Genomic DNA, 27,253 nt, shown 5'->3' with positions numbered 1-27,253 from the left:
AACGAGTCCTATATCAACACAACCTGAAAGGCTGCTCAGCTAAGAAGAAGCCACTGCTCCAAAACCGCAATAGAAAAAAACCCAGACTACGGTTTGACACTGCACATGGGGACAAAGATCGTACTTTTTGGAGAAATGTCCTCTGGTCTGATGAAACAAAAATATAATCTGTTGGCCCTAATGACCTTCGTTATGTTTGGAGGAAAAAGGGGGAGGCTTGCAAGCCGAAGAACACCATCCCAACCGTGAAGCACGGGGATGGCCGCATCATGTTGTGAGGGTGCTTTGCTGCAGGAGGGACTGGTGCACTTCACAAAATAGATGGCATCATGAGGAGGAAAATGACATCGGTCAGGAAGCTAAAGCTTGGTCGCTTATGGGTCTTCCAAATGGACAATGACCCCAAGCATACTTCCAAAGTTGTGGCAAAATGGCTTAAGGACAACAATGTCAAGGTATTAGAGTGGCCATCACAAAGCCTTGACTTCAATCCTATAGAAAATGTGTGGGAAGAACTGAAAAAGCATGTGCGAGCAAGGCCTACAAACCTGACTCAGTTACACCAGCTCTGTCAGGAGGAATGGGACAAAATTCATCCAACTTATTGTGGGAAGCTTGTGGAAGGCAACCCAAAACGTTTCACCCAAGGTAGCATTTAAATTTAAATTGTTTAACAAGTACTAATTGAGTGCATGTAAACTTATGACCCGCTGGGAATGTGATGAAATAAATAAAAGCTGAAATAAATCATTCTCTCTACTATTATTCTGACATTTCACATTCTTAAAATAAAGTGGTCATCCTAACTGACCTAAGACAGGGATTTTTTTCTAGGATTGAATGTCAGGAATTGTAATATATATATATATATATATATATATATATATATATATATAAAGAGTTTAAATGTATTTGGCTAAGGTGTATGTACATTTCTGACTTCCACTGTACACCTGTTGTATTCAGCGCATTGGACATTTTATTTATTTATTTGATTTGATGTATGAACATTTATTTATTTGTTTGTTAGGAATCCATCAAACTCAATTCAATTGTGCAAAAGTGACAAGCACTGAATTTGATCCCAGGCTTCCTGCACATCACAAAACTGTGTAAACCTGAAAGTTAAAACGCAAACATAGCTCGCTTTACCTCAGTTACCAAGGCATGTAGCAAAGTGTTAATAGTGGCATGAGTACACACACAGTACATAGTAACAACAGCACTTCAGACACAAACAGTATCATGCAGAGACGTATCTCTTAGCTCACAATAACCTAGGCCTACATGTATGAGTTAACATTCAATGTTTTCAGCAGTCATACTCCATCACAATGTGTTTCAGATAACCAGTGGTTACCTGAAGAGTAGTCTCGGTCATGAAAATGTGTTACATTTGATGTCAGGGAGAGGGATGTAGGGTCTGAAGTACAAAGTGACCTGATGAATCTGCTCTGATCATGAATAGTCTGAAGCTTTGGGCATCTGGACTTCTCATCACGTTGCAGATACTACTACCAGGTAAAACACACACGCACGCTGGGTGCGCACACACACACACACACACGCACACACACACACACACACACACACACACACACACACACACACACACACACACACACACACACACACACACACACACACACACACACACACACACACACACACACACACACACACACACACACACACTCTCTCTACATACACTGAGTATACCTGACATTAGGAACACCTTCCTAAGTTTGAGTAGCACCCCCCACCCCCTTTTGCCCTCAGAACAACCCCAATTCATCAGGGCATGTACACTACAAGATGTCGAAAGCGTTCCGCAGGGATGCTGGCCCATATTGGCTTCAGTGCTACACACAGTTGTGTCAAGTTGGCTTGATGTCCTCTGGGTGGTGGACCACTCTTGATACACACAGGAAACAATTGAGTGTGAAAAATCCAGCAGCATTGCAGTTCTTGACACAAACCGGTGCACCTGGCTACTACCATATACAGTTCAAAGGCATTTAAATCTTTTGTCTTGCCCATTCACTCTCTGAGTGGCACACATACACAATCCATGTCTCAATTGTCTCAAGGCTTAAAAATCGTTCTTCAACCTGTCTCCTCCCCTTCATCTACACTGATTGCTTCCTCCTGAATTAATCTGGTCAGTGTATATCATGGAAAGAGCAGGTGTTCCGAATGTTTTGTGTATACAGGGCAGTCCTAAATTATTGATAAAGATTAGCAATAATGACTGTATAAAATAAATAATTCACATACTGTATGCTTAAAAAAGTGGAAATAATACAATTTTATACTAATACAAATATATTCGAAATAGATAGGCAAATAGAAATAGATTTTTTTTAACAAGTAATACTTTTTTTCTCTCAAGAAGGCATGGGTGTGCTGTCCAATGAGATCTATTTTCATGTCATCCAACAAATCTAAACACCTGGAGTTTGCTAAATGGCATTGGCATTTGAATTGGAACTGGTACTTTGGTCAAATTACATGAAAATAGAGCTATTTGGTCTAAAAAAAACAGTGGTGGGTTTGGTATCGAAATGAGAATAAAAACTTTTGGGGCGGGGCGCCACCTGGCGTCCTATCTGGGCGCATACCTGGTTGACCGGGGTGCCGGTGTTGGAACTCAGCGACGAGGCCTGAGTCCAGGATATCCCTAGTGGGGACCCAGCACCTCTTCTCTGGGCCATAACCCTCCCAGTCAACCAGGTACTGGAATCCCCGGTGGACAAACATCTGGGCAGAGGGTTTGCCGACCTCCTCCTCTTGCTCCGGGAAGAGTGGGGGCTGATAACCCAGGGAACACTCGAAAGGCGAGAGCCTAGTGGCAGAGTAGGGGAGGGTGTATTCAACCCACATGAGTTGCTGGCTCCAGGTGGTGGGGTTGGTGGAGATGAGGCAGCAAAGAGTCGTCTCCAGATCTTGATTGGCTCACTCCGAATGGCCGTTGTACTGATGGTCCAACCCATAGGACAGGCTGGCCAACAACCCGCCTTCCAGAACCTGGACGAGAACTGAGGACCCCGGGCGGAGACCATGTCCACCGGGAGTCCATGGATCCGGAAGACGTACTGCACCATGCTCTGGGCCGTCTTTTTGGCAGAGGGTAGCTTGGGGAGAGGAATGTAGTGGGCGGCTTTGGAAAACCGGTCCACTACTGTCAGGATGGTGGTGTTGCCATCAGATGGGAGAAGACCCGTTACGAAGTCCAGGGACCAGGGACCGTGAGGGACAGGCAGTGGTTGAAAGAGAACACACAGAGCTTGCCGAGGAGTCTTGTTCTGCACACAGACCATGCAGGCGGCGACGAACGCCGTGACGTATAGCCCATGATGGCACCAGCAGTCCAGTCTATGAGGGGATTGTATCGCTGGAGCTAAAATAATCCCAATACCACGGGAACCTTAGGAGACTGAATTAGCAGAAATTGGATTGCCTCACTTTGGTTCCCTGACACTCGTAGGATGATGGGAGTGGTATTGTGGGTAACCTGGCCTATAGAGCGCCCGTCCAGCGCTCTAACGTCCATGGGAATGGAGAGGGGCTGAGCGGGGATGAACAGATTCCGACTGGTTCCCCCACAGCAGGATGGCATGGAAAGGGATGCGAGTAAAGGGAGAGGAAAAGTTATCCGTATGGCCCACCAGAGTACTCGCCCCTACTGGTGAGCCTGGTCTTTTAGTGGACAGGAGGACACGAATTGACCAGTAGTGCCGCAATACAGACAACTCTTCGTGTGAAGCTGGTGTAGACGTTCGGCTGGGGACAGTCTAGCTCTGCCTAGTTGCATCGGCTCCGGAGGAGATGACTCATCAGACTTCGGAGACACGCGGTGGAACTCGGGTAACCTCGGGTCCTCTCGGTAACTGAGACGTCGGGGACTTCTGGGATGCCTCGGAGGCGAGATGGAATCCTTTGGCAGGCGAGTGGAGTCGGACCTACTCTCCTTCCTATGTTCTCGTAGCCGCCCATCGATCCAGATGGTCAAGGTAATGAGTGAGTCAAGATCCGTCGGTAGTTCCCGGACGATTCCGGGTTTCAGTCACTCTCAGCTGCCAATGCGTTTAAATTCACCGCATAGTCTGCTACACTGCGCAGCTGGATTTCCCGTTGTAGTCCGTAATAGTTTTAAATCCCTGTTACATCCGACGAGCATCAGAGCCGCTGTAGTAGGATTCAATCTTAGTCCTGTATTGACGCTTTGCCTGTTTAATGGTTTGTCTGAGGGCAACTATACAAGGGGTCAAGGCTGGCAAGGAAGACTGGGAAGCCACTCCCAAATCTTTGGGGGGGGCACACGGGGAGGTTGGTGGAGCTAACTCCCCGTGCTCACGGCAAGGAGTGTGGTACTGGTCAGCCAACGTGTTATGCGGTAAAGCACACGGTGTCTCCAGTGCGCGTGCACAGCCCGGTGCGCTACATTCCAGCTCCCCGCATTGGATGGGCTAGAGTGGGCATCCAACCAGGACGGATGGTGCCGGCTCAGCGAGCCTGGTCTCCAGTGCGTCTCTTCAGCCCAGGATATCCTTCGGTCCAGGATATCCATTAATGAGAAGGGGATTTCCTGTGGTATCATTGTAAGAAATAATACACAAAAAAAACGAAATACTGCATAGTTTCCGAAGAACGCAAAGCTAGGCGACCATCTCTGTCGGCGCCATGTTGCATTTGGCCCAAAATAATAGAATATGTTTCCAGTTTGCATAAAGTCCAGTGAAGCACCTTGATGGCCGTCTTGGTATCCGCTTGTGGGCGGATATACACGGCTGTGACGATAACCAAGGAGAGTTCTCTTGGGAGATAATACGGTCTATTTGATTGTGAGGAATTTTAGGTCAGGTGAACAAAAGGACTTGAGTTCCAGTATGTTGTTACAATTACACCATGAGTTGTTAATCATGAAACATACACCCCCGCCCTTCTTTTTACCGGAGAGATGTTTATTCCTGTCGGCACAATTCACTGAAAATCCTGTTGGCTGTACTGCCTCTGACAGCATGTCCCAAGCTAGCCATGTTTCCGTGAAACAGAGTATGTTATAATCCCGGATATCACTTCAGAAAGCAACTCTTGCCCTGATTTTGTCAACTTTGTTAACTAGGGACTGGACATTTGCGTGTAATATACTCAGAAGCAGTGGGGGAGTGTGTGCGCATCCGAAGCCTCACTAGAAGAAGTCTCCGGCACCCTCTCCTCCAGCAGCGTTGTTTTGGGACATCCTCTGGAATCAGTTCAAATGCCTTGGGAGGTGCAGGCAAATGATCCGCTTTGGGAAAGTCGTATTCCTGGTCGTAATGCTGGTTGTGCTGGTAAGTTAACGTCTCTCTGATTTCCAATAGTTCTTCCCGGCTGTATGTAATAACACATAACCTCTTACAGAGGCAGCAGGGTAGCCTAGTGGTTAGAGCGTTGGACTAGCAACCGGAACGTTGCAAGTTCAAACCCCTGAGCTGACAAGGTACAAATCTGACATTCTGCCCCTGAACAGGCAGTTAACCCACTGTTCCTAGGCCGTCACTGAAAATAAGAATTTGTTCTTAACTGACTTGCCTAGTTGCCTAATTAAAAAACATGAAGAAAAAAAATATATACATTTACAAAATAACACTTTCAATATTTGGAAGACCCTCAGTCCTCTACACAATATTGTACTGCTGGTGCCATAGCAGTCTCTTTCTGCTGTAAAGCAGAGCAAACCAAGCATGTGGTGCCGGTGATGGGGGACTTCATTTTGCAAAGAACACAGCAACGCCTCCATGCTGTGCCCTTTTGGCCCTGAGGCACATCCATGCCTGCAGAAATAAATTTGTGCAGATGAACACCACTTGTGGCAGGAGCTAGATGAACCAGCTTCAGTGGGGGATGGACACCTTGGCACTGGGGGCTCCCATTCAGAGTCAGTGTCACTGTGAAAGAAAATGTTCAGTTAGAATAGTTTCACATATGAGCCCTGTATCAACAGGTATAATAAACAGATATATATAGAGTACAGGGAACATAAGGTTGAATATATTATTTTAGACCTGCTAGATCTACTGTCTCATTTATATTATGACAGACCAGCTAGATCTACTGTCTATTTTATATTATGACATTTCAGCTAGATCTACTGTCTCTATTATATTTTGACAGACCAGCTAGATCTACTGTCTCCATTTCACTTTGGCCATTGTTGTGGGCCTGCCCTCCCCTCAACAGCCTCAAATAGGCTATTTCATGTGGGGGTGGGGTGGAGTGGCAGACACACGCATCTCGGCCATACACCCTCTAATCCACAATATGTATATATACACATACAAACATAGGCTATGGGTCATAAACATATATGCAAACAGACCCCCACCCACAATGTATAGCCAACGTGTACTTTACACATTTCATATTTACATTTACATTATTAATTTCAAACAACGGCATTAGCATGAGAAGAACTTACCAGTCCAAAACGGTATTCCTCCAGTTGGGAATCGCTAAACGAGTCGTCCTCCAACAATCTCTGTCTCCCTTTCCTGATCAATTTCTTCTAAAATTGTGTGTACATCTGTATATCTAGACTGAGATTTAGCTTTCCCTGACTTAGTCGCCATACTGATTGATATATAAACAGCTGAAGATGCGCTTTACCAAAACAATGCTGTGTGTAACATCTGTGGCTCCTTCCGGAATGACCCTCTTTACGCCGGAGTTTACTACATGGGTTGGTCTTCCAACACATAAACATTACATATTGCCGTTTACCTCAGCTCATTGGCTATCTAACCAGCTAGATTTCAAGACGATCAGTGGTTAAAATACAGTCAATTAACGAAACAGCGGTCATATCATTGGTGCACAATGATGTCAATACTTGTTGTCTTCAAATCGATTTCTTTCAGTCAATACATCCCGCAAAATGACCCATCAGGTTTGGTTGTGTTACAAACAAACCAGTTGATTGCAATGAAACCAAACAGGACTGGAAAAGTCACGTTTAGTGTGTGTATTTACATCGAATGTGTCGACTAAAATGTAATGAGACGGAATTCACGTCACAAGCTGTTCACAAAATGTTTCGTGTTAGGCTATAAAAATTGATTTTATCAAACAAAAGACCATTCATTGTGTAACAATGAGCATTGGGATTGCAAACAGACGAAGATCGTCAAAGGTAGACAATTTATTTTATTGCAATTTGTGATGTTGTTACGCCTGTGCTGTTTGAAATAGTTGTTTTTTATGGGACTTTGTTCTCAGATAATTGTATCGTATTATTTCGCAGTAAATCCTTTTTTAAATCTGACAACGCAGTTGGATTAGCAAGATTCTAGGCTTTCGACCCATGTGAGACACTTATATTTTCATGAATGTTTAATATGACTATTTATGTAGCGATCACCGTATGTTGTCGGATTTAATCCCGCTAATGGGTTTGGTGCGCAGAGAGGTTAAGGTTTTCTTGGCTAACAATGTAAGAAATAATACATAAAAAACAGTTTTATGTTACAGTTTCCTAAGGACTAGAAGCGAAGCTGCCATCTCTATCGGCACCATCTTTTCCAAATAGCCTACAGTTCTTTGAAATACATTTTATTTCATATTCTGTTACCTAAGACCTTCATAAACACAACCAAATTATTATTTTTGTGATAGAATATATTAAATGTATTTATGGTGAGAATGTTGACATTCAAAAGACCATCATTGGCCTGAAGGTGACTGCCCTCCCGAAGCATCTTAAAAGTCGGCGCCAACGGTATGTTAACAATTCGGCGGTGCATGTAGCAACACTTCAGGCTGAGGAGTAAGTTTCACACACCCCATGAGCTCATGTGCTACATTAACAAGACAGAAAAATGGTCCAATTCACGCACTTACAGTGTTTTCATAAAGCATTCATACCACTTGACATATTCCGTATTTTGTTGTGATACTGCCTGAAATTCAAAATTGATTAAATCTATTTTTTTCTCATCCATCGACACACTATACCCAATTATGACAAAGTAAAAACATGTTTTTAGAAATGTTTACAAATTTCTTGAAAATTAAATACAGAAATATCTAATTTACATAAGTATTCACACCCCTGAGAATCACCTTTGGCAGCGATTACAGTTTTGAGTCTTTCTGGATAAGGCTCTAAGATTGCACACCTGGATTGTACAATATTTGCCCATTATTCTTTTCAAAATTATTCAAGCTCTGTCAAATTGGTTGTTGATCATTGCTAGACAACCATTTTCAAGGATTGCCATAGATTTTCAAGCAGATTTAAGTTAAAACTGTAACTTGGCAATCAACTCCAGTGTAGATTTGGCCTGCTGAAAGGTGAATTAATCTCCTAGTGTCTGTTGGAAAGCAGATTTAACCAAGTTTTCCTCTATGAGTTTGCCTGTGCTCCATTCTGTTTATTTCTTATTTTGAAAAACTCCCCAGCCACTACTATGCTTGAAAATATGAAGAGTGGTACTCAGTAATGTGTTGTATTGGATTTGCCCCAAACATAACACTTTGCTTTCAGGACAAAGTGAATTGCTTTGATTAAAATGTTTTGCAGTATTACTTTAGTGCCTTGTTGCAAACAGGATACATTTTTTTGAATATTTTATTCTGTACAAACTTCCTTCTTTTCACTTTGTCAATTCGGTTAGTATTGTGGAGTAACTGCAATGTTGTTGATCTATCCTCAGATTTCTCCTATCACAGCCTTTAAACTTTGTAACTGTTTCAAAGTCACAATTGGCCTCATGGTGAAATCCCTGAGTGGTTTCCTTCCTCTCCGGCAACTGAGTTAGGAAGGATGCCTGTATCTTTGTATTGATAGACCATCCAAAGTGTCTTTATCAATCTACCAATAGGTGTGCCCTGGTCTTTGTGGTTGAATATGTGTTTGAAATGTAATGCTCAATTGAGGGACTTTATAGATAATTGTATGTGTGGGGTACAGAGATGAGTCATTCAAACATCATGTTACACTATTATTGCACACAGTGAGTCCATGCAACTTATTATGTGAGTTGTTGAGTACATTATTACTGAGAAGAGTCTGAAGCTTTCAGCATCGGTAATCCTCATCACTCTCCAGATACAATTACCAAGTAACACACACGCACACGCACACACACACACACACACACAAACACACACACACACACACACACACACACACACACACACACACACACACAGAGGAAGACAGGAAGACAGGAAGAGTAAGCAGAGGAAAGACAGGAAGAGTAAGCAGAGGCTTGAAAATGAACGATCATTCCCCGTGACAGCAGACAGGCTGATTGGGAGAAACATTTTCATGTACATAAAAATTTTTGTTTTCGCTTTTATTAACTCATTTATTCAGCATATTCATTGGCATAACATAACGTTGCATATAGAAATTCGATTTTTAAGACAGATACATCTCCACTTCATGTAGAATTGGGTCTAGTGTACTGTACATTCAACATTTTGGGTTAAGTGCTTTTGTCTTTACCGTTGTACTTACACTTAAATTACTACTAACACTTAAGTTACTACTAATAAAAATGTTTTGCAAACTGACTGAAGTGAACCCATGACTCTGTTACTGCCCATATATTGCCCACTGTTGGCCACAAAATACCAGTGTGATCAATGTCATTCTCATCTGTTGGCATTTTCTAACCAAAGGATGGCGCTGGATGCACAAGTTACAACCCAAAGAAGAATATTCACATTACAGTAAAGATGGTGAGTAAATGAAGATTGGTCACTCAGGTCATTAACCATAGAAAAAAATGGTAAGTTCCGGTCTACTTAATTGGGTGTATCTCCAGTAGACACCAACGCAATAGCAGCTGGGTCTGGTCTACTTAGTTAATTAATTGTCTTACATTGACCCCCCCCCCCCCCCCCCAAAAAAAAAAAACTATTGCGAGTGGGGTGTCTCGCTTCCTCTTCTATCTCTGATTACAGCTAGATATGTTAGGACCGCCCTCAATGAATGAGGAAGTTAGTTAGCTGCTAGCATAGTATGCTAATGGGGTTCAGATTTTTTGTTATTGTAATTAAAAGGTTTCAGAAGACATACATCACCTTCCATTAGTGCGAGGATACTTTACTTTAGGACGAAATTACTGTTTCAACGGGGAACCCGTTTTCCGAGTATGAAACAACCGAATTTACGAGTTAGCGCGTGGGTATGTTTACAAAACAGGTGAAGCTCCCCATCCGAAAGTTCGCTAGGCGATCTAGCTCGCTATATCAAGCCAATTAGCTATCCAAATAGCACAACTGGAAGTAAAATGTGTTGGATAATGCCATAGTGAATATATTTTACCAATCTAGATTTACAAATCTGGGTACAGTAAATTGCTGAAGTTATAGCTAAAAAGCTAAATTAGCTAAGTTAGCTTCCGAATGTTTTGGCGCAACCCTAAGGTTCCCCACTCGCAGAACTGTGATTACACTGAATATAAACCATGTAAATTAGTCTATTATTATTAGACTATTATAAATAGCCTCTAAAAAAGAATACGAATAGAATGGGAAAGCACATGATATTCTTGTTATGACGCCATTGTGTGCACCTGTTGACGTCGTCACATTATACCTTGTACACTAGCTATAACTAACGTTATAGTCAGTCTAGCTAAACAAATTGAGGGTCTGTCAACATGGCAAGTGCCTTAGCAGCTAAAATGGGACTCAACTCATTGAGAAGAAAACAAGCCAAGAACTTCAATGTCAGGATCACCACAATGGATGCAGACATGGAATTCAGTTGTGAGGTGTGTGCTCCCTTTCTGTGTGTCAATGTGTAGCCTAGTTGCTACGAACATGAATAATGTCGTTGCTTGCGGGCTCCCAAGTGGAGCAGCGGTCTAAGGCACTGTCTCTCAGTGTTTGAGGCATCACTACAGACACCCTGGATCGAATCAAGGCTGTATCACAATCGGCTGTGATTGGGAGTCCTATTGGGCAGTGCACAATTGGCCCAGTGTCGTCTGGGTTTGGCCGGTGTAGGCCGTCATTGTAAATAAGAATTTGTTCCTAACTGACTTGCCTAGTTAAATAAAATTGTTTTCTTCTATTCACTCAACAGCATGACATCACCCTGAATGTGATACTGTCCCAATGGCACTATATTCCTTATGCAGTGCATTCTTGTTGATCAGATGGTCCTGATCAAAAGTAGCACATTACATAAGAAATAGGGTGCCATTTGGGACACACAAGAATCTACAGGTGTCAGTCAGTTTAATCTGTTTCAAACACAGCTGACACTCCTGTTTTACTTTGACCCTATAGGCTACAGCATTGTTTCTCAATTCTGGACAAGCACACCTGATTCAACTTGTAAACTAATAATCAAGCCCTCATTGAGTTGAATCAGGTGAGTTTGTCTTGGGCTACAACAAAAATGTGTGCTGTTGTGGTTACTCAAGGACTGGAGTTGGGAAACACTGGGCTACAGTAACTACATCATTTGAAACTACCTGTGTAATAGCAATAACTTAGTAGGCTATGTAATTGAAAAACAATAACCATGTAATGCAAGAATCATTCAGTGTAAAATCTGCAAGATATTTTCTTCATATTAGGCTCAAGAGGAAACAACAATATGCAGATAGATAACCTCTGTGTTACTATTTTTAAGATCACTTCAATACAATTCATTAACCAAAAGAGGGTAATGAAATGTAGATGTTGTTCTCGAATCCAACTAAAGAATAAATTATAGGCTTTAGGATAATACCTATACAGATGTACAGTATAGAATAGGCCTAGATTACTTTTAGTCCTTTGCCTTTCAGCCACTGTAGTGCAATTGACTAACATAACAGTCAACTTAACATTGCCTTGGGCCTTAGTCTATGTTAAGAATACATCATAATAATAACTTGGAAAGGCCATCAGTACTTAACAAGTGAGGGAGCCTGAACTGGAAATTGCTAATAACACAGACCTGCAGAACATCAATTGCAGGTTTGCTCAGATTACTGTCTGTGCCTGGATGATAATTTTATAAATGATGTGCTTGATAAATAGTAATTATTGAGTGTTTGCATTTTTGAAGTACATTATTAAATTGACCTTGACTGTACTTCAGTTGTCCTTAATTTCTTTCTCATATTGAGCTGATATCCTAGGCACTTTTCTCTCTTGATCAGCCTGAATTGACGTACTGTTAAAGTTCTATTGGTGCATTTTAAAGTTAAACAATCTGAGATTAAAGCATTTTTAATTGAGAATGAATGTGCATCTGATATGCCTCTTTGAGCTGAATGGTTATAGAAATACATTTAGCGGCTCCCTGCTTATGAAAGATGGACTGTCTATGTCCAGCCTGAGCAAAGGCATTTGTCGCCTCTCATGACTCTCATCATGACTATTATGACTTATCTTACCCTCTGCTTTATTTCATACTGCCCTCGACAGATGCTATTTGCTCTGTTAATCATTCACTCCACCCACATCATGAGACTATTCCCATATTTATCCTAATATCAATTCACGCTGCTATCCTGTTTTTCAGGCCAAATGGAAGGGAAAAGATCTTTTTGATCTGGTGTGCCGGGCTCTGGGACTGAGAGAGACGTGGTTCTTCGGGTTCCAGTATGATGTCAAAGACACTGTAGCCTGGATCAAGATGGACAAGAAGGTAAATCTCAGCAACAGATGGACTTGCTGATGTAGATTGATGTGCTGGTTGGTACTCAGTGTCCCTTACATTGTTTGTGAACACTGTGAGTTGAATCGAGATGTAGTCTTCTTCACCAGCCATACATCTTCTAGGGATGTCAGGAGCCTGGCAAGAAACTGTCTGACTAATTGAGTTGTCCATGTTGTTTTGGTCTCTGTTGCAGGTTTTGGACCACGATGTGTCCAAGGAGGAACCAATCACCCTTAATTTCCTGGCCAAGTTTTACCCTGAGAACGCAGAGGAGGAGTTGGTTCAGGACATCACTCAGCATCTCTTCTTCCTACAGGTGCATGGCACACTCATTCTTTCTCATCAACGGAATCCATATGTTTCACTGTAAAAACTCTAGGCTATTTTTTTAAATGGGAGTTAGCCACCAAGAGAGTAGCTCTTGTCAGTGTAATTTTCACTGATATTATCATTAATCGTTTTGGAGATACATTATGAAAGCCTCTCATTTTCAAAACTTTTCATCTAGGATCTTTGAACATGCATGCATTTTTCCCTTTTGGACCGCCTCTTAAGAAAATCTGGTTTGGATTCTCAATTGACACCTATCAAGACACTGCTATAAAGTAGTGCACTAATTAAGGAATAGGGTGCCATTTGGGACAGACACTTCTTCTTCCAAGTCCTGCATGTACACTTCAAATCCAACTGACATGCCTCTCAGAACATACTGAACATGCTGATGGATTACAGATGGATTTATGTGTTGGCAATCTTTCCAGTGGCTTGCCTCACCTCGCTAGCAGCTTTTAAAGAATGTTTTAAATTGTTTTTCATCATCTCAGAAATACCTAGGGGAATTTTGGTCAGTTAACTTATAGAAAGCTCTCAAATGTTTCTGTGAGAATCATACAGGTATATTACAGATCTTGAAACACTATGCACATACATTTATCTCTTTAGGCACTTAGTACATCAATGTAATAATACTCCACTTGTGCGCTCATGTACTTACTTGACCAGTGATCCCATTGAAATGGGCAATATAATACACCTGCAGCTACATTACTGTTCTCTGAATTTATATCACGGGTCTCTTCAGGCAGACTGCCAATAGAGGGCAAACTTTCACATCTAGTTCCTTTGACTGCTATGGTTGGTGAGCACCAGAGCCAAAGCCCTCTCAGTCCAGAGCACTCTCAGTAATACACTTTCCCATTGTCCCTCTCTGATTGTATTCAGCCATGTGGAATCAATGTACTGCATTTTAACAGTGCCCTTTCTGCCCTGCCCTAATACTTTGAAGGGAATTCCTTCCCAGTACTGACACACTGGCACCCTATTCCCTATGTAGTGCACTACTTTTGACCAGAGTACTATGGGCCCTGTCAAAAGTAGTGCACTACATAGGGAATCGGATGCCATTTGGGACATATCCCCAATTCCCTTATCCCTTCACGCGAGATGAGATTTGTTACAATGGTCTCCCTGCTATCCAATTCAACTAATCACATTTATCAATTAGGTTTTAAAGGCCCAGTGCAGTCAAAAACATTGGTTTTCCTGTGTTTTATATATATTTCCACACTATGTGTTTGGAATAATAATGGTGGAAATGAGGATAATGCCCTGTTTGAAACGTTTTGCCTGTTTTGGTGGGATGGAGTTTTGGTCGCCCCACTGAACCTTGGTGGAGTACATGGGAGAAATGAGAGATCGGATGGCAACCCTGTGGCCCCTGGTACGGGAACACATGCTGGAGGCCCAGGAGGCCCAAGAGAGGGTGTAGAACAGATGGGCACAGTGAAGCGACTTTCAGCCAGGAGACAAAGTGTTGGTGTTGGTCCCCACCTCAGAATATATGTTTTTGGCCCGATGAAGTCAACTATAGGGTCAGGACAGACGTAGGCATCTGACCCAGATTTACCATGTGAACCTGCTAAAGAAATGGAATGCACGTGATGTACTCTACTCTATTTCCCCGAAGAAGGCTACCACAGAGACCGAGCCGGCAGAGGTGACAATGGAGGAGCAGCTGAGCCAAGTCCAGAAGCAGGAGCTGTGGGAGTTGGTTGGCCGAAACCAGGATGTGTTCTCCAATGAACCAGGACACACCGATCTGGCACAGCATCATCACCGAACCCAGGAAAAATGTGGAGTTGAGACCCATACCGCATACCAAAAGCAAGGAGAGAGGCTGTCAGGACCAAGATAAAAACGATGTTGGAAGCTGATATAATCGAAGAGTCGAATAGTGTTGCTGCCAAAACCAGACGGCACCATTCGATTCGGTAATGATTTTAGAAAAGTAAATAACATCTCAAAGTTTGACGCCTATCCCATGCCCCGAATTGATCGAACGGCAAGGGACAGCCCTATTTATCAGCACGCTCGACCTGACAAAGGATTATTGGCAAATGCCCTTAGCTCCCGAGGCACGGAAGAAAACTCCTTTCGCCACCCCGGATGGACTGTTCCATTATAAGAAGCAGCCCTTTGGGCTGCATGGGGCCCCAACCACCTTCCAGAGGTTGATGGACCGGGTTCTCCGATCCCATTGGAAGTACGTGGCGGCATACATCGATGATATTGTGATCCATGGGAGTGAGTGGGAGACCCATCTAAACCAGGCGAGCGCGGTAGTGCAGGCCTTACGGAAGGCGGGGCTAACAACAAATCCAAAGAAATGTTGCCCCGGCCTGCGGGAGGCTGAGTATCTGGGGTACACGATCGGGAGGGGATGTGTCAAACCCCAGGTGAAGAAAGTGGAGGCGATTCAGGACTGGCCCCGCCCCCTCACCAAGAAGCAGGTACGCACGTTTGTGGGGTTGACTAGTTACTACCGGAGATTTATTCCCCACTTTGCCTCCCTAGCCAGCATGACCGATCTGACTAGGAGCCGTCTGCCCGCCCAAGTGAAGTGGACCGAGGAGACAGAAAGCCTTTCAGGACCTAACGGGAGCACTATGTTCTGAACCCGTGCTGGTGACACCGGACTTTTCCAAACCACTGGTGGTTCAGACCGATGCATCCGAAACGGGTGGGTGCCATCCTATCACATCTCCAAGAAGGTGAGGAACACCCAGTCATGTACATTAGCCAGAAGCTGTTGCCACGGGAACAAAGATATTCCACAGTGGAGAAAGAATGTCTAGCAATAAAGTAGGCACTAGAAACGCTGAAGTATTACTTATTGGGACGGCACTTCACCCTCGTAATGAACCATGCATGGATGTCACAGAATAAGGACAGTAACGCCCGGGTCACCCGCTGGTTCCTATCCTTACAGCCCTTTGCTTTCTCTGTCGTCCACAGATCAGGTGCAGCCCATGGAAATGCCGATGCCCTCTCCAGTAGGGATGCTCTAGGGAGCTGGACCGCCCCTCCCTCCCGGTCGGAGCTGAGGGGGGGGGGATGTGTGGCAGACGGCAGGGAGAGGTGAGGGGAGTGGTAATTGAGGGGAGATATCTTGCAGGTCGCTGGCTCAACCCCCGAGCCTTATATGGACTTTTTGCCCCAACGAGGTGAGGCTGTAGGTCGTTAAGCCAGGGAGTGCTTGGGGATAAAGGAGGAAGCAGCCTACACAAAGGGGCAGAGTAGGAGACAGCCAAGCACGTTATGAAGAGTGAGAGAACTATGTGTAATTAATTACCTGTTGTGACCTGGACTGTCGGACCAACACCCTTGTATACCGGACCGGATTGGCTGAGGACCCGAGTGTGAGGTTACCCCTGGAAAACGTGACGGACATCGAGAACGGCTTGTGGACTGTGAGGTGATTGGTGAATTCCCCAGTGTACCAATATCTCTAATAAATTCCCCATTTCCCTTCTATTTGTGCTGCTGGTGCATGTTTTGTTATTGAACTTGGTGCCGTGGAACCCCACACCCTTGAGCGTGCTACAATATTTATAAAAGTCACCTTGTCCGAAACAGAACTTCACGCCAGGGTAAGCTAGACCTTATGTGTGTTTGTAAAATCCCCTATGGGAAAAAATAAAAGGTGGAAAACGATTGGAACCATTTTCCTGTTTGACCGCTAGGTTTTATGACACCTCCACTGTGGGGCTGTATTAGGTCAATATTACCAGAATGCGAATAAAATATATTTTTGACGATATTGAAAAACTATCCCGTGGCTTTTTCCAAATACCCCGGTATATATGGTATGAAGTGGTGTTGGAGGGCCAGTAGGGGGCACTCTTTCCTCTGGTCTAAAAAAATAACCCAATGCCCCAGGGCAGTGATTGGGGACACTGCCCTGTGTAGGGTGCCGTCTTTCGGATGGGACGTTAAACGGGTGTCCTGACTCTCTGAGGTCATTAAAGATCCCATGGCACTAATCGTAAGAGTAGGGGTGATAACCCCGGTGTCCTGGCTAAATTCCCAATCTGGCCCTCAAACCATCACGGTCACCTAATAATCCCCAGTTTACAATTGGCTCATTCATCCCCCTCCTCTCCCCTGTAACTATTCCCCAGGTCGTTGCTGCAAATGAGAACGTGTTCTCAGTCAACTTACCTGATAAAATAACGAATAAATAAAATACCCCCCATGCCGATTTGAAAACAAATTCGACAGATCAATGTGATATTTGGAATTGAATGACAGCTTCTACATTGCTTTCAACACCTCATGCGCATGAATAGCGGTGGGGCAATGTAGCGATAGCAGCCTATATGGAGAGTTGGGGGCGTGGCTTTCAGTTTGTTTGTTTTGGCCACCCGGTGAGAGTGAGTGTCATTCCAGTTAATGTGGTCTATTATATTCCTTAATGTACGGGATAAACGCAGACTGTCTACATTATCTTGGAAATAATGGATGATGATTTCTAAGTTAATGTACAGAATCCTGCTTATACCACAGTTGCCAAAGAAAACAATATGAAAGCACACATTTACAGGTAGAAATACTTTCCCCCCCCGTTGATATTACATTTTTTTATAAGCAAATAAATACTTTATCATCTTTTGGTTGCTGGAAATGCGACCCAGTCCTTTATTCGAATAGATTGATATTTACAGACCCACTCCTTCGTTATCTGCTTTTAATGTCCATTCTAGAATGGCCTTCTAGCCAATTAGAAATGAATATTCAATAAGGATGTGGTATTGTCAAACTTAAACTTGTTCACTGCCAGCATCTGTAGTGTTACAAAAGAGCCTGATAAGCTTACTATGTTAAAGTAGCCAATCCTTGGTTATAATATTGTGGCTTCTACATGCGAAAGTCTTGTATAAAGGAAATATTTTGAAACATTGGATAACAGTGAAGTTATTCAATTGCTTGTAACACGATTGAATACTGTATATTTACATAAGTATTTCTAAATTAAAAAGTGAGTTGGGTTGTACAGTGCATTCGGAAAGTATTCAGACCCCTTGACTTTTTCCACATTTTGTTATGTTACAGCCTTATTCTAAAATTGATTTAATGAAACATTTTCCTCATCAATCTACACACAATACCCCATAATGACAAAGTGAAAACAGGTTTTTAGAAATGTTTGCAAATGTATGAAAAATACTTCTGGATACTTATTTACATAAGTATCCAGAACCTTTGCGATGAGACTCGAAATTAAGCTCAGGTGCATCCTGTTTCCATTGATCATCCTTGATTGGAGTCCCACCTGTGGTAAATTCAATTGATTGAACATGATTTGGAAAGGCACACACTCGTCTATATAAGGTCCCACAGTTGACAGTGGATGTCAGAGCAAAAACCAAGCCATGAGGTCAAAGAAATTGTCCCTAGAGCTCCTTAGACAGGATTGTGTCGCGGCACAGATCTGGGGAAGGCGATCAAAAACAATTCTGCATAATTGAAGGTCCCCAAGAACACATTGGCCTCCATCATTCTTAAATGGAAGAAGTTTGGAACCATGGAAGAACCTTCCAGAAGGACAACCATCTCTGCAGCACTCCACCAATCAGGCCTTTATGGTAGAAACCTGGTACGATCCCTACGGTGAAGCATGGTGGTGGAAGCATCATGCTGTGGGGAGATTTTTCAGCGGCATGGAATGGGAGACTATTCAGGATTAAGGAAAAGAGGAACAAAGCAAAGAACAGAGAGATCCAGGATGAAAACCTGCTCCAGAGCATTCAGGACCTCAGACTGGGGCGAAGGTTCACCTTCCAACAGGACAACAAACCTAAGCACACAGCCAAGACAACGCAGGAGTGGCTTCGGGACAAGTCTCTGAATATCCTTGAGTGGCCCATACAGAGCACGGACTTGAACCCGATCAAACATCTCTGGAGAGACTTGACAATAGCTGTGCAGCGACGCTCCCCATCCACCCTGACCGAGCTTGAGTGGATCTGCAGAGAATAATGGGAGAAACTCCCCAAATACAGGTGTGTCAAGCTTGTAGTGTCATACCCAAGAAGACACGAGGCTGTAATTGCTGCCAAAAGTGCATCAAAGTACTGAATTAAAGGGTCTGACTACTTATATAAATGTGATATTTCATAAAAGTGATGTATAAAAATAAATTTGCAAAAATGTCTAAAAAAACAGTTTTTGCTTTATTATGGGGTATTGTGTGTAGTAGATTGAGGAAATGTAATGTTTTTCAAATTCAACTAATTTACTGGTAATTAGTTTTTTGGGTTGATCCGAAGAGTAACTTTTTACACTCTAGGTCAGATTTTGTCACTCTTCTGTTTCCATTCAGGTGAAGAATAAGATCCTGGAAGAGGAGATCTACTGCCCTCCTGAAGCCTCGGTGCTGCTGGCCTCCTATGCCGTCCAGGCCAAGGTCTGTATCACTAACTCTGTTTTCTCCTCTTACAATCAATAAACCTGTCTGTCCACACATCCATCTGTCAATTCCATGCACTTGTCTGTTCGTCAGTCTATCCATCCAGTTATCCGTCTATAATTAATTGAAAGCCCTGCTGAACAATACAGTGCCAAGCTCAATGACCCTCCTGACAGCAAGCCTTGGGAGTCATTTGCAAAGAAAGACTCTCCAAATGAACTTCCCCACACCATTCTGCTGAAGGATTGCATCCCTCCAAACCTGTCTGTCTCCAGATTCCCCCAAAAGGGATTCTCTTAAACAACAAGTTGCAGGTTTTGACAGAGGTCCTCCAGAGAAACTACTGATTCATCTCAAAGGGCTTGTTGGCTGAGTACCCACGCCTCACCACCTAATGCCAATTTAGAATCCTGGGGGTGAAAGAGGACGACTGTTGACCAAGCCTGTGTCCAACATTTCACCACCTTTCACCACCTTTTGACCATGGCCATATGTTTGTGGTCAAAAGTAGTACACTATATATGGAATAGGGTGCCATTTGAGACACATCCCATCTCTAATCCACAAATCACATCAGGCCAGCTCTCCTCTCCTGTCAGATCATTTGAACTGGACATGGCAGAAACGGTAACATGCTCTCAGTGTATCAGCAGTCCACGTTGATGGTCTTTTAGTTTATCTGCTTAACTTTCTTGACTTCACATACATGTGTTGTGTGACACAAATTCACATTTTAGAGTGGCCTTGTATTGTCCCAGGCACAAGGTGCAATGTGTAATGATCATGCTGTTTAATCAGTTTCTTGATATGCCATGTAGGACAAGCTACCACTGAATGAAAAATACCTGGCTTTTGGCACAGGTATAGCTGACTAACGCTACCTATCAAAAAACAAACATTGTTCAGGGATGCAAACTAGTCACATTTTATATTGAATCCAAAATAGTTGACCTACGTGATTTGTTTAGCTCCGATAAGAAGTTTTTTTGAGGGAGTTAGATCTCTACTGGCTGTAAGCGAACAAGTGACGCGCGTTTGGCGCAATACTGGCTGTATCCAGGGCTCAGCCAATCGTTTACTTAACATAATTCTGAGAAGCAGGCGACTGAGAATGAAGAGCCAACAAATGTACTAGTTGCAGCATCAGCGTGTGCTCTGTAAAGTCAGCTTGCCAGTTACAGTATCGAGTCCCCTGGACGATAACGAAGAGGCAACGTTAGTTGAGAAGCCTGACCACAGAGACGGGGGGGTGAGAAGATGATGACGCGTACTTCATGAGCTGTAACCGAAAAACTACTGCCATTTGGAAATGTTGAGGTGGTGGAGAAAGTGTGGTGGAACAAGTATTAGCACAGTTTAAGTATCTTGCTAGCTGGCTCGAATTCCCCGTTAGCTAGCCAGAGAAATGTTGAGCAACATTAGCCAACTTATCTGATCAAATAATTGAGTTTATGGTGTGAAAATGAGCTTGCTAATAAAGTCAGACAGCTAACATTAACCTAACAAATTTGATGTAGTATTAACTGGTATACGACAACGAGGTAAAGACACTTTCAAGTTTGATATTCGCGCTTTCAAACCACTTGAGCCACAGATTCCAAATAAGTGTCATGATGTTAGAAAAATTGCCCACAACATTGCACAGATCTTATTTTCACGATTTGGACATTAATTTGCTTTCCAAAGCTAATAAACATGTGGGAAATGCATTTTCTATTCCTAGTTGAATTAGTTAGGGAGCGTAAACAAAGTACAAACTTTTTTCTACATTCGAATTTCAATAGCTCCTTGGTCATGTGACCTACTTAACTCAAACAATGTTCAGAATGTACACTCAGTGGGCCTACACATTGCACATCCTTTAGTTTGTCCAATTTCATCTCATGTTTTTCCATTTTGCAAAATTTGCAATTTCAATAGCTCCTTGGTCATGAGACCTAATTACTTCAAACAAGGTTCAGAATGTACTGCACACCCTTTAGTTTTACATACATTTTTTTAAAATTTAAACTTCATTAGCTCCTTGGTCATGTTTATTTTTTACTATTTATTTAACTAGGCAAGAACAAATTAGGCAAGAACAAATTCTTATTTTCAATGACGGCCTAGGAACAGTAGGTTCCTGTTCAGGGGCAGAATGACAGCTCGGGGATTTGAACTTGCAACCTTTCAGTTACTAGTCCAATGCTCTAACCACTAGGCTACCATTCCGCCCTGTGTGATTTGGACTCAAACGAACTTCAGAATGCCCACTGCCCACCTTATATATTGCACACTTGTTTGTGTACTGTAATTTAAACAGAAATTGTAGACCTTTAATCTTTTCCAACATGTCAACAGACACATTACTTCAAATAAGTACAAAACATTTCAGTGTTAACTTTCTCTTTATCCCTGGTTGATGTACATTTCAGAGCGTCTTCAGTGTGGATAGGGTATAGCATACATTTTCACAGCACTTCCAGTTTGTGTTCTTCACTCTGAACTTTTTTGTCTCCATTTCTAGGCACATCACATGGAACCACCGTTGGCATGCAAAACATTCAATCTAAAACAAAACAAAGCGTAAAACGTTATAAATAATATCAAATATCAATTCAGTATGACGAATTAGCCATCCACTGTGTTATATCATAAAATGCCTTACTGTTGTCACTGTTGTCAAAAGATTATAAACATGTTAAATTAAGTTACTAACCCAGTCAGTCCTTGGGCCACATCCAGGTTCTTTCAGTGGCACACAAGAAGCAGTTGTTGGCTTTGTTCAACTCTGAAATCATAGGCATGAACTGAACATATGGTTGTCCCACACAACTACATAAAAATAAAGAATTTACATTTACTTTGAATTAAATGTCATTACATACCAGACATTTTTAGTATATCCTCAGCCATTTCTTTTCGCAGTTGCTCCATGTGTTTTTGTGAAGGTTCTATACCAATTTGGGAGGGGATGTTGGGAAATCCTGTGCAACTTCCTTGGCCATCTACACCAAAAAATAAAATAAGAGTTTTGTCACGTAACCGCTAACCATTCATTATTGAAAATATAACTAATCAAACCTGCATTAAAGACCCCGTAGCTGATGGTGTGTGTTATTTCCCTTCCTTTCCACTTTATGTCCACCCAGTCGTCTTTTCCATGGCAGGATCTTCTCATTTTGAAAGTATTCTCTTTTTTTATGGAAACATAATGGAGTTCTGATTAGTTATAGGCAAATGAATACACAGGCCAAAACACTATTCTGATTTCCTTATCACTATAATCTAGTAGAGGTAATTTCCTTTATGCCCCATTCTACACACAGCCTAAATTAAAGGTACTGAACCATTTACAGGAGAATAATAAAAGTAGCATATAGGATCCAACCCTATTCAGCTATGATTTTACCACTCAGAATCCAGAATGGATATGACAATGGGGCCAGCACAGAACGTAATACACCCTTACTACAATCTACTTTCTGATCTTGACTTTTTTTCTCCCCAATTTCGTGGTGTCCAATTGTTGTAGTAGCTACTATCTTGTCTCATCGCTACAACTCCCGTACGGGTTCGGGAGAGACAATGGTTGAAAGTCATGCGTCTTCCGATACACAACCCAACCTAGCCGCACTGCTTCTTCTTGACTTCTTATCTGGTAAACTGCTACTGTGTGTCAAGAAAAGAGCCCCAATTAGGGGTTAGTGTACTCCAGTAAAATAAGGTCTGGTTTAGATTAAAAACTATTGCCCTGCATCCCTGTTCATAGGGGCATGAGAGACTAGTCAGTGGTAGAATTGGCACTTTATTGAGTTGGCACTTTATTGGCCCAAACACCCACAGATCCACAAGGTTAAGCTTACTCGTGGACAATAATGAGTAATTATTTTGTTTGTTGCATTGACGCATTGTGTCTTCTAACTGTCCAAGAATAGGATCCAAAGTGGTGACATGACCATGGAGCAATTGAAATTTGAATGTTTACAAATTTAATGTAAAAACGTGTGATATGAAAATGGACAAACTTAAGGGTGTGCAATGAGTGTACATTCTGAACCTTGTTTGAAGTCACTAGTCACATGACCAAGGAGCTATTGAAATTAGAAAATGTAAATAAATAATTTAAAATAGTGCGAGATGGAATTAGACAAAAAAAAAGTGTGTGCAATGTGTGTCTATGCCATCGGGTTAGCTAAAACCAGCTTTGAACGTTTTAGGAGTAATGGTTAAAGAGCTATTGAAATTTGAAAAATGTGATTTGTCACTATGTTGACGGTCCCTAACTGCTGTTGGTGGAAGTAAGGAAAACTACAGAAGAATATTAGTTGAATATCCAACCTGAAACTGTCGTTACCTCAGTGTATACCTCGGTGTAGACTCCTTGCCGTTCCTCAAATTATAACGTGTTAGTTGCTTACTGGACCCTGGCAATCGGTTAAATGTTAATTAGCTAATGATCCAACCACTTTCTGTTAACTAATGTTTTCCCTCTACAGTATGTGGTTCATTTTGAGGATGAGATAATTAGGTGAAAATGAGGCATTGCATGTTAAACAAGTTGATTCAGGGATCAAGTGTAGCTGCCAGGAGCTGGGCCTGGCTTAAGCTATATGCCACTATTGAGATGAAAGGAACATCACACACTTTCCCTCTTTCTCATTTTTGTTGGCACATTGTAGAACCTATGTCCACAGGCAGAAAGTGTACAGTGTAATAATGTGCAGTGTAGCCCAAAGATATTGTTTTTGTTGTGTTGAACTTGACAGTAATGTGTGTGAGAGGGATTATACTTTTTTTTTACTCAGTGAACGTTATGTTTGCACACATGTAGACTTGGGCACTCAATGTCAACTATAGTGGCCACTATAATAGAGCAAAAATATTTTGTTTCATTTTATTTCTATTTTAAGATGTTTTTTTTCCCTCAAGTGCAATATTTATGTGTGGTCACAAGCGTTCTATTATAAAGGCTGTCATGGCTAATTGCAAATTAGTGTATTGTTTTTTTTCTCAAGACCTAAGTGTCATTTGCAGTAGGTCTAGGCAATGAAGAACATTGGATTGCTTTCTTTACATTTTTTTTTTAAGCTGTGAGTTAGGTTCACATTAACCACTTTTTATTTTACACACAGAGACTGATCATGTAGATCATATTCTTTGTTGTCTAATTAGTTAAAACATGCATTTCCCCCTAGCAGGGATTTATTTTTGCATGTTTCAGTGCAAAAAACAAAGTGTCACCTTTTTGGGCCCTCAGCATTTTGTATCCCTGAAATTGTTTAATATTATAATTATTTACAAATCGATACAAATCGGAGTCAAAATAATATTGCGATATGTAACTACATCGATTCCCCCACCCCCCACTTGTGTGTGTGTGTGGAATGAGATGTTCTCTATGAACAAAATGAGGGCGAAGTGAGTGGGGGAAAGACAAGTGATTCTAACTGGCATGGTTTAACCTATAGGCAGGTTGCGTTAAGGGCAATCGTACAGACTTAGATTTAGGATCTGTAGTCTGATTTCAATGACAGCAGATACCACTGAACATCATAAGCAGTGGAAAGCGTAATTGACATGCAAGAGATGGAGAGCGATTGAAGGATGTTAGACTGAAAAAGGGTTTATAGGAAGCAGAAAGGTTTGTGTATTTGTTGGTGTGTATGTGCATGCACGTATGTGTGTAGGCTAAAGTATCATCCTGCTAGGCAGTGCAGGATAGACTCGTGTTTGGTATTCAGCGGGGCACCTCGCTCCAGAGACATGTTGACAGGGAGTTTCAAGCCACTGCTGCTTAAAAACAAAACGCAGGAAGTTGCCTGGCCAGGCATCCACTCACTGGCTGTAGGTAGAGCAGGGGTAGCAGAAGAAGAATAGAGGGAGTGGGGTAGCGAGTGGAGAGAGCGTGACACACCAGGCAGCCTGCAATGTAACCCCACTGTGTGAATAGAATACAATACACAGAATTGGTCTGAGATACGATCGACCAGTTATTACTAGTCTGCTCTGGCAGGTGACATCAATGATTTGATAAATTGGCATATAAAAGGGATTCTTGTCAATTGAATGTCTTGTAATTCAAGGTTTAGAATTGAAATACAGTAACAACACACCCTCCTATACAACTACAACAACCAACAGTATCCAACACACTTCCAAAACTACTCCTTTTTCTGAATGATGATGAATTTGCCATTAACCATGATTCCCTAGTTACCAGGTAGAAACTCACATTCAGTTCCAACTGATGAAAGCTAAATGGTCAGTAGCTGTTATTTAAATTGAACCTTTATTTAACTAGGCAAGTCGGTTAAGAACAAATTCTTATTTACAATGATGGCCTACCGGGGAACTGTTAAGGGGCAGGACGACAGATTTTTACCTTGTCAGCTCGGGGATTCTATCCAGAAACCTTTCGGTTACTGGCCCAACGCTCTAACCACTAGGCTACCTGCCGTTATCATCAGGTCCCATCAGTTTCTGGTCCATACACAAATTTTATACCCATTTCCTTTGGACTTTTTGTACCAGTCCTGAAACTGTGTTCCTGACACACGCGCGCACACACATAAACAAACACTGGATTATAAAGGAACTACCACAGTTTTCTCTAGCCCGGGGGTGGTAATTTTTGTGTCACCACTGAAGGTATTTGACATTCCCTTCTCTCGTCCATTGTTATTCCTCTCTCATTTGTGAACCATATCTTAATGACATTATGTAATGTCACCATTTCCTGACGACCAGGAAGGGGTGTGTGTGTGTGCTGCAAGTAAATTAGTCTGTGTGTTGATGGAAGACCTGACCCTGTTAATTTTGACCGATTCATCTCTCATCTTACGACTGTGACTTTATCACATCATAAACTTCATAAAAGGATAGAGATATTCTATCAAATTATCTCTATTGGCTGTTATCCTGGCCTGACCATTACCTTTTAACTGCTTTTGCTCTCTTGACTTTGCAGTATGGAGACTATGACCCCAATGTCCACAAACTAGGCTTTCTGGCTCAAGAGGAACTCTTACCAAAGAGGGTGAGTGACTGCCATTAGTCTTTTAGCTGCAATACATAAGCACCATCGTAGTAACCTTGTAGTTTTAATTTCTGTCAGAAATGGTAAGGACATTATCAATGACGGTAATAACGTTACCGTCATTGGCGCAGTGGCTTAACCACTGCGCCAGCTGTGCCATCAGAGACTCTGGGTTCGCACCCAGGCTCTGTCGTAACCGGCCGCGACCGGGAGGTCCGTGGGGTGACGCACAATTTGGCCTAGCGTCGTCCGGGTTAGGGAGGGCTTGGCCGGTAGGGATGTCCTTGTCTCATCGCGCACCAGCGACTCCTATGGCGGGACGGGCGCACTGTGTTTGCCCCGACACATTGGTGCGGCTGGCTTCCGGGTTGGATGCGTGCTGTGTTAAGAAGCAGTGCGGCTTGGTTGGGTTGTGTATCGGAGGACGCATGACTTTCAACCTTCGTCTCTCCCGAGCCCGTACGGGAGTTGTAGCGATGAGACAAGATAGTAGCTACTAAAACAATTGGATACCACGAAATTGGGGAGAAAAAGGTACATTTCTTTTTATTTTTTTAAATAATTAGTTGGATTTCTTGGATTTCCTGGAACACATGTACAAAACACGTTTCTGTTATTGTACTGCATATATTTTGGGAAAAAAACGTTTGAGTGATTGTTGTGACTACCTATCCTCTGTTTTTTAGGTGATCAACCTTTACCAAATGACAGCAGAGATGTGGGAGGAGAGAATCACTTCTTGTTATGCTGAGCATAGAGGGAGGACAAGGTAAGACTGCAATGTCATATACCTAGGAATAAAGGGTCTGTCTTCACTGATTCCCTATGACAGTTT

At 42.4% G+C, this 27,253-nt stretch overlaps 1 protein-coding gene across 2 annotated transcripts in view; it reads left to right on the top strand.

The window, feature by feature from the left end:
- The first annotated feature begins 9,944 nt into the window (after positions 1-9,944).
- Positions 9,945-27,253, top strand: part of LOC139411184 (NF2, moesin-ezrin-radixin like (MERLIN) tumor suppressor a) — a 69,813-nt gene continuing 52,504 nt past the window's right edge. The window contains exons 1-6 of one of the 2 annotated variants that reach the window (XM_071157106.1): positions 9,945-10,766; positions 12,515-12,640; positions 12,846-12,968; positions 19,314-19,397; positions 26,350-26,418; positions 27,105-27,187. In XM_071157106.1, coding sequence (XP_071013207.1) covers positions 10,653-10,766; positions 12,515-12,640; positions 12,846-12,968; positions 19,314-19,397; positions 26,350-26,418; positions 27,105-27,187 — 599 coding nt within the window. In that variant the 5' untranslated portion in view covers positions 9,945-10,652. Of the gene's footprint in view, positions 10,767-12,514; positions 12,641-12,845; positions 12,969-16,358; positions 16,407-19,313; positions 19,398-26,349; positions 26,419-27,104; positions 27,188-27,253 lie in introns of those variants that run through there. The other variant, XM_071157108.1, reaches the window with a different exon arrangement.

The sequence above is a fragment of the Oncorhynchus clarkii genome, chromosome 6 (assembly GCF_045791955.1).
Source record: "Oncorhynchus clarkii lewisi isolate Uvic-CL-2024 chromosome 6, UVic_Ocla_1.0, whole genome shotgun sequence".
Taxonomy (NCBI): domain Eukaryota; kingdom Metazoa; phylum Chordata; class Actinopteri; order Salmoniformes; family Salmonidae; genus Oncorhynchus; species Oncorhynchus clarkii.
Note: the sequence above shows the minus strand (reverse complement) of the source record. Positions and strands in the feature narration are given on the sequence as shown.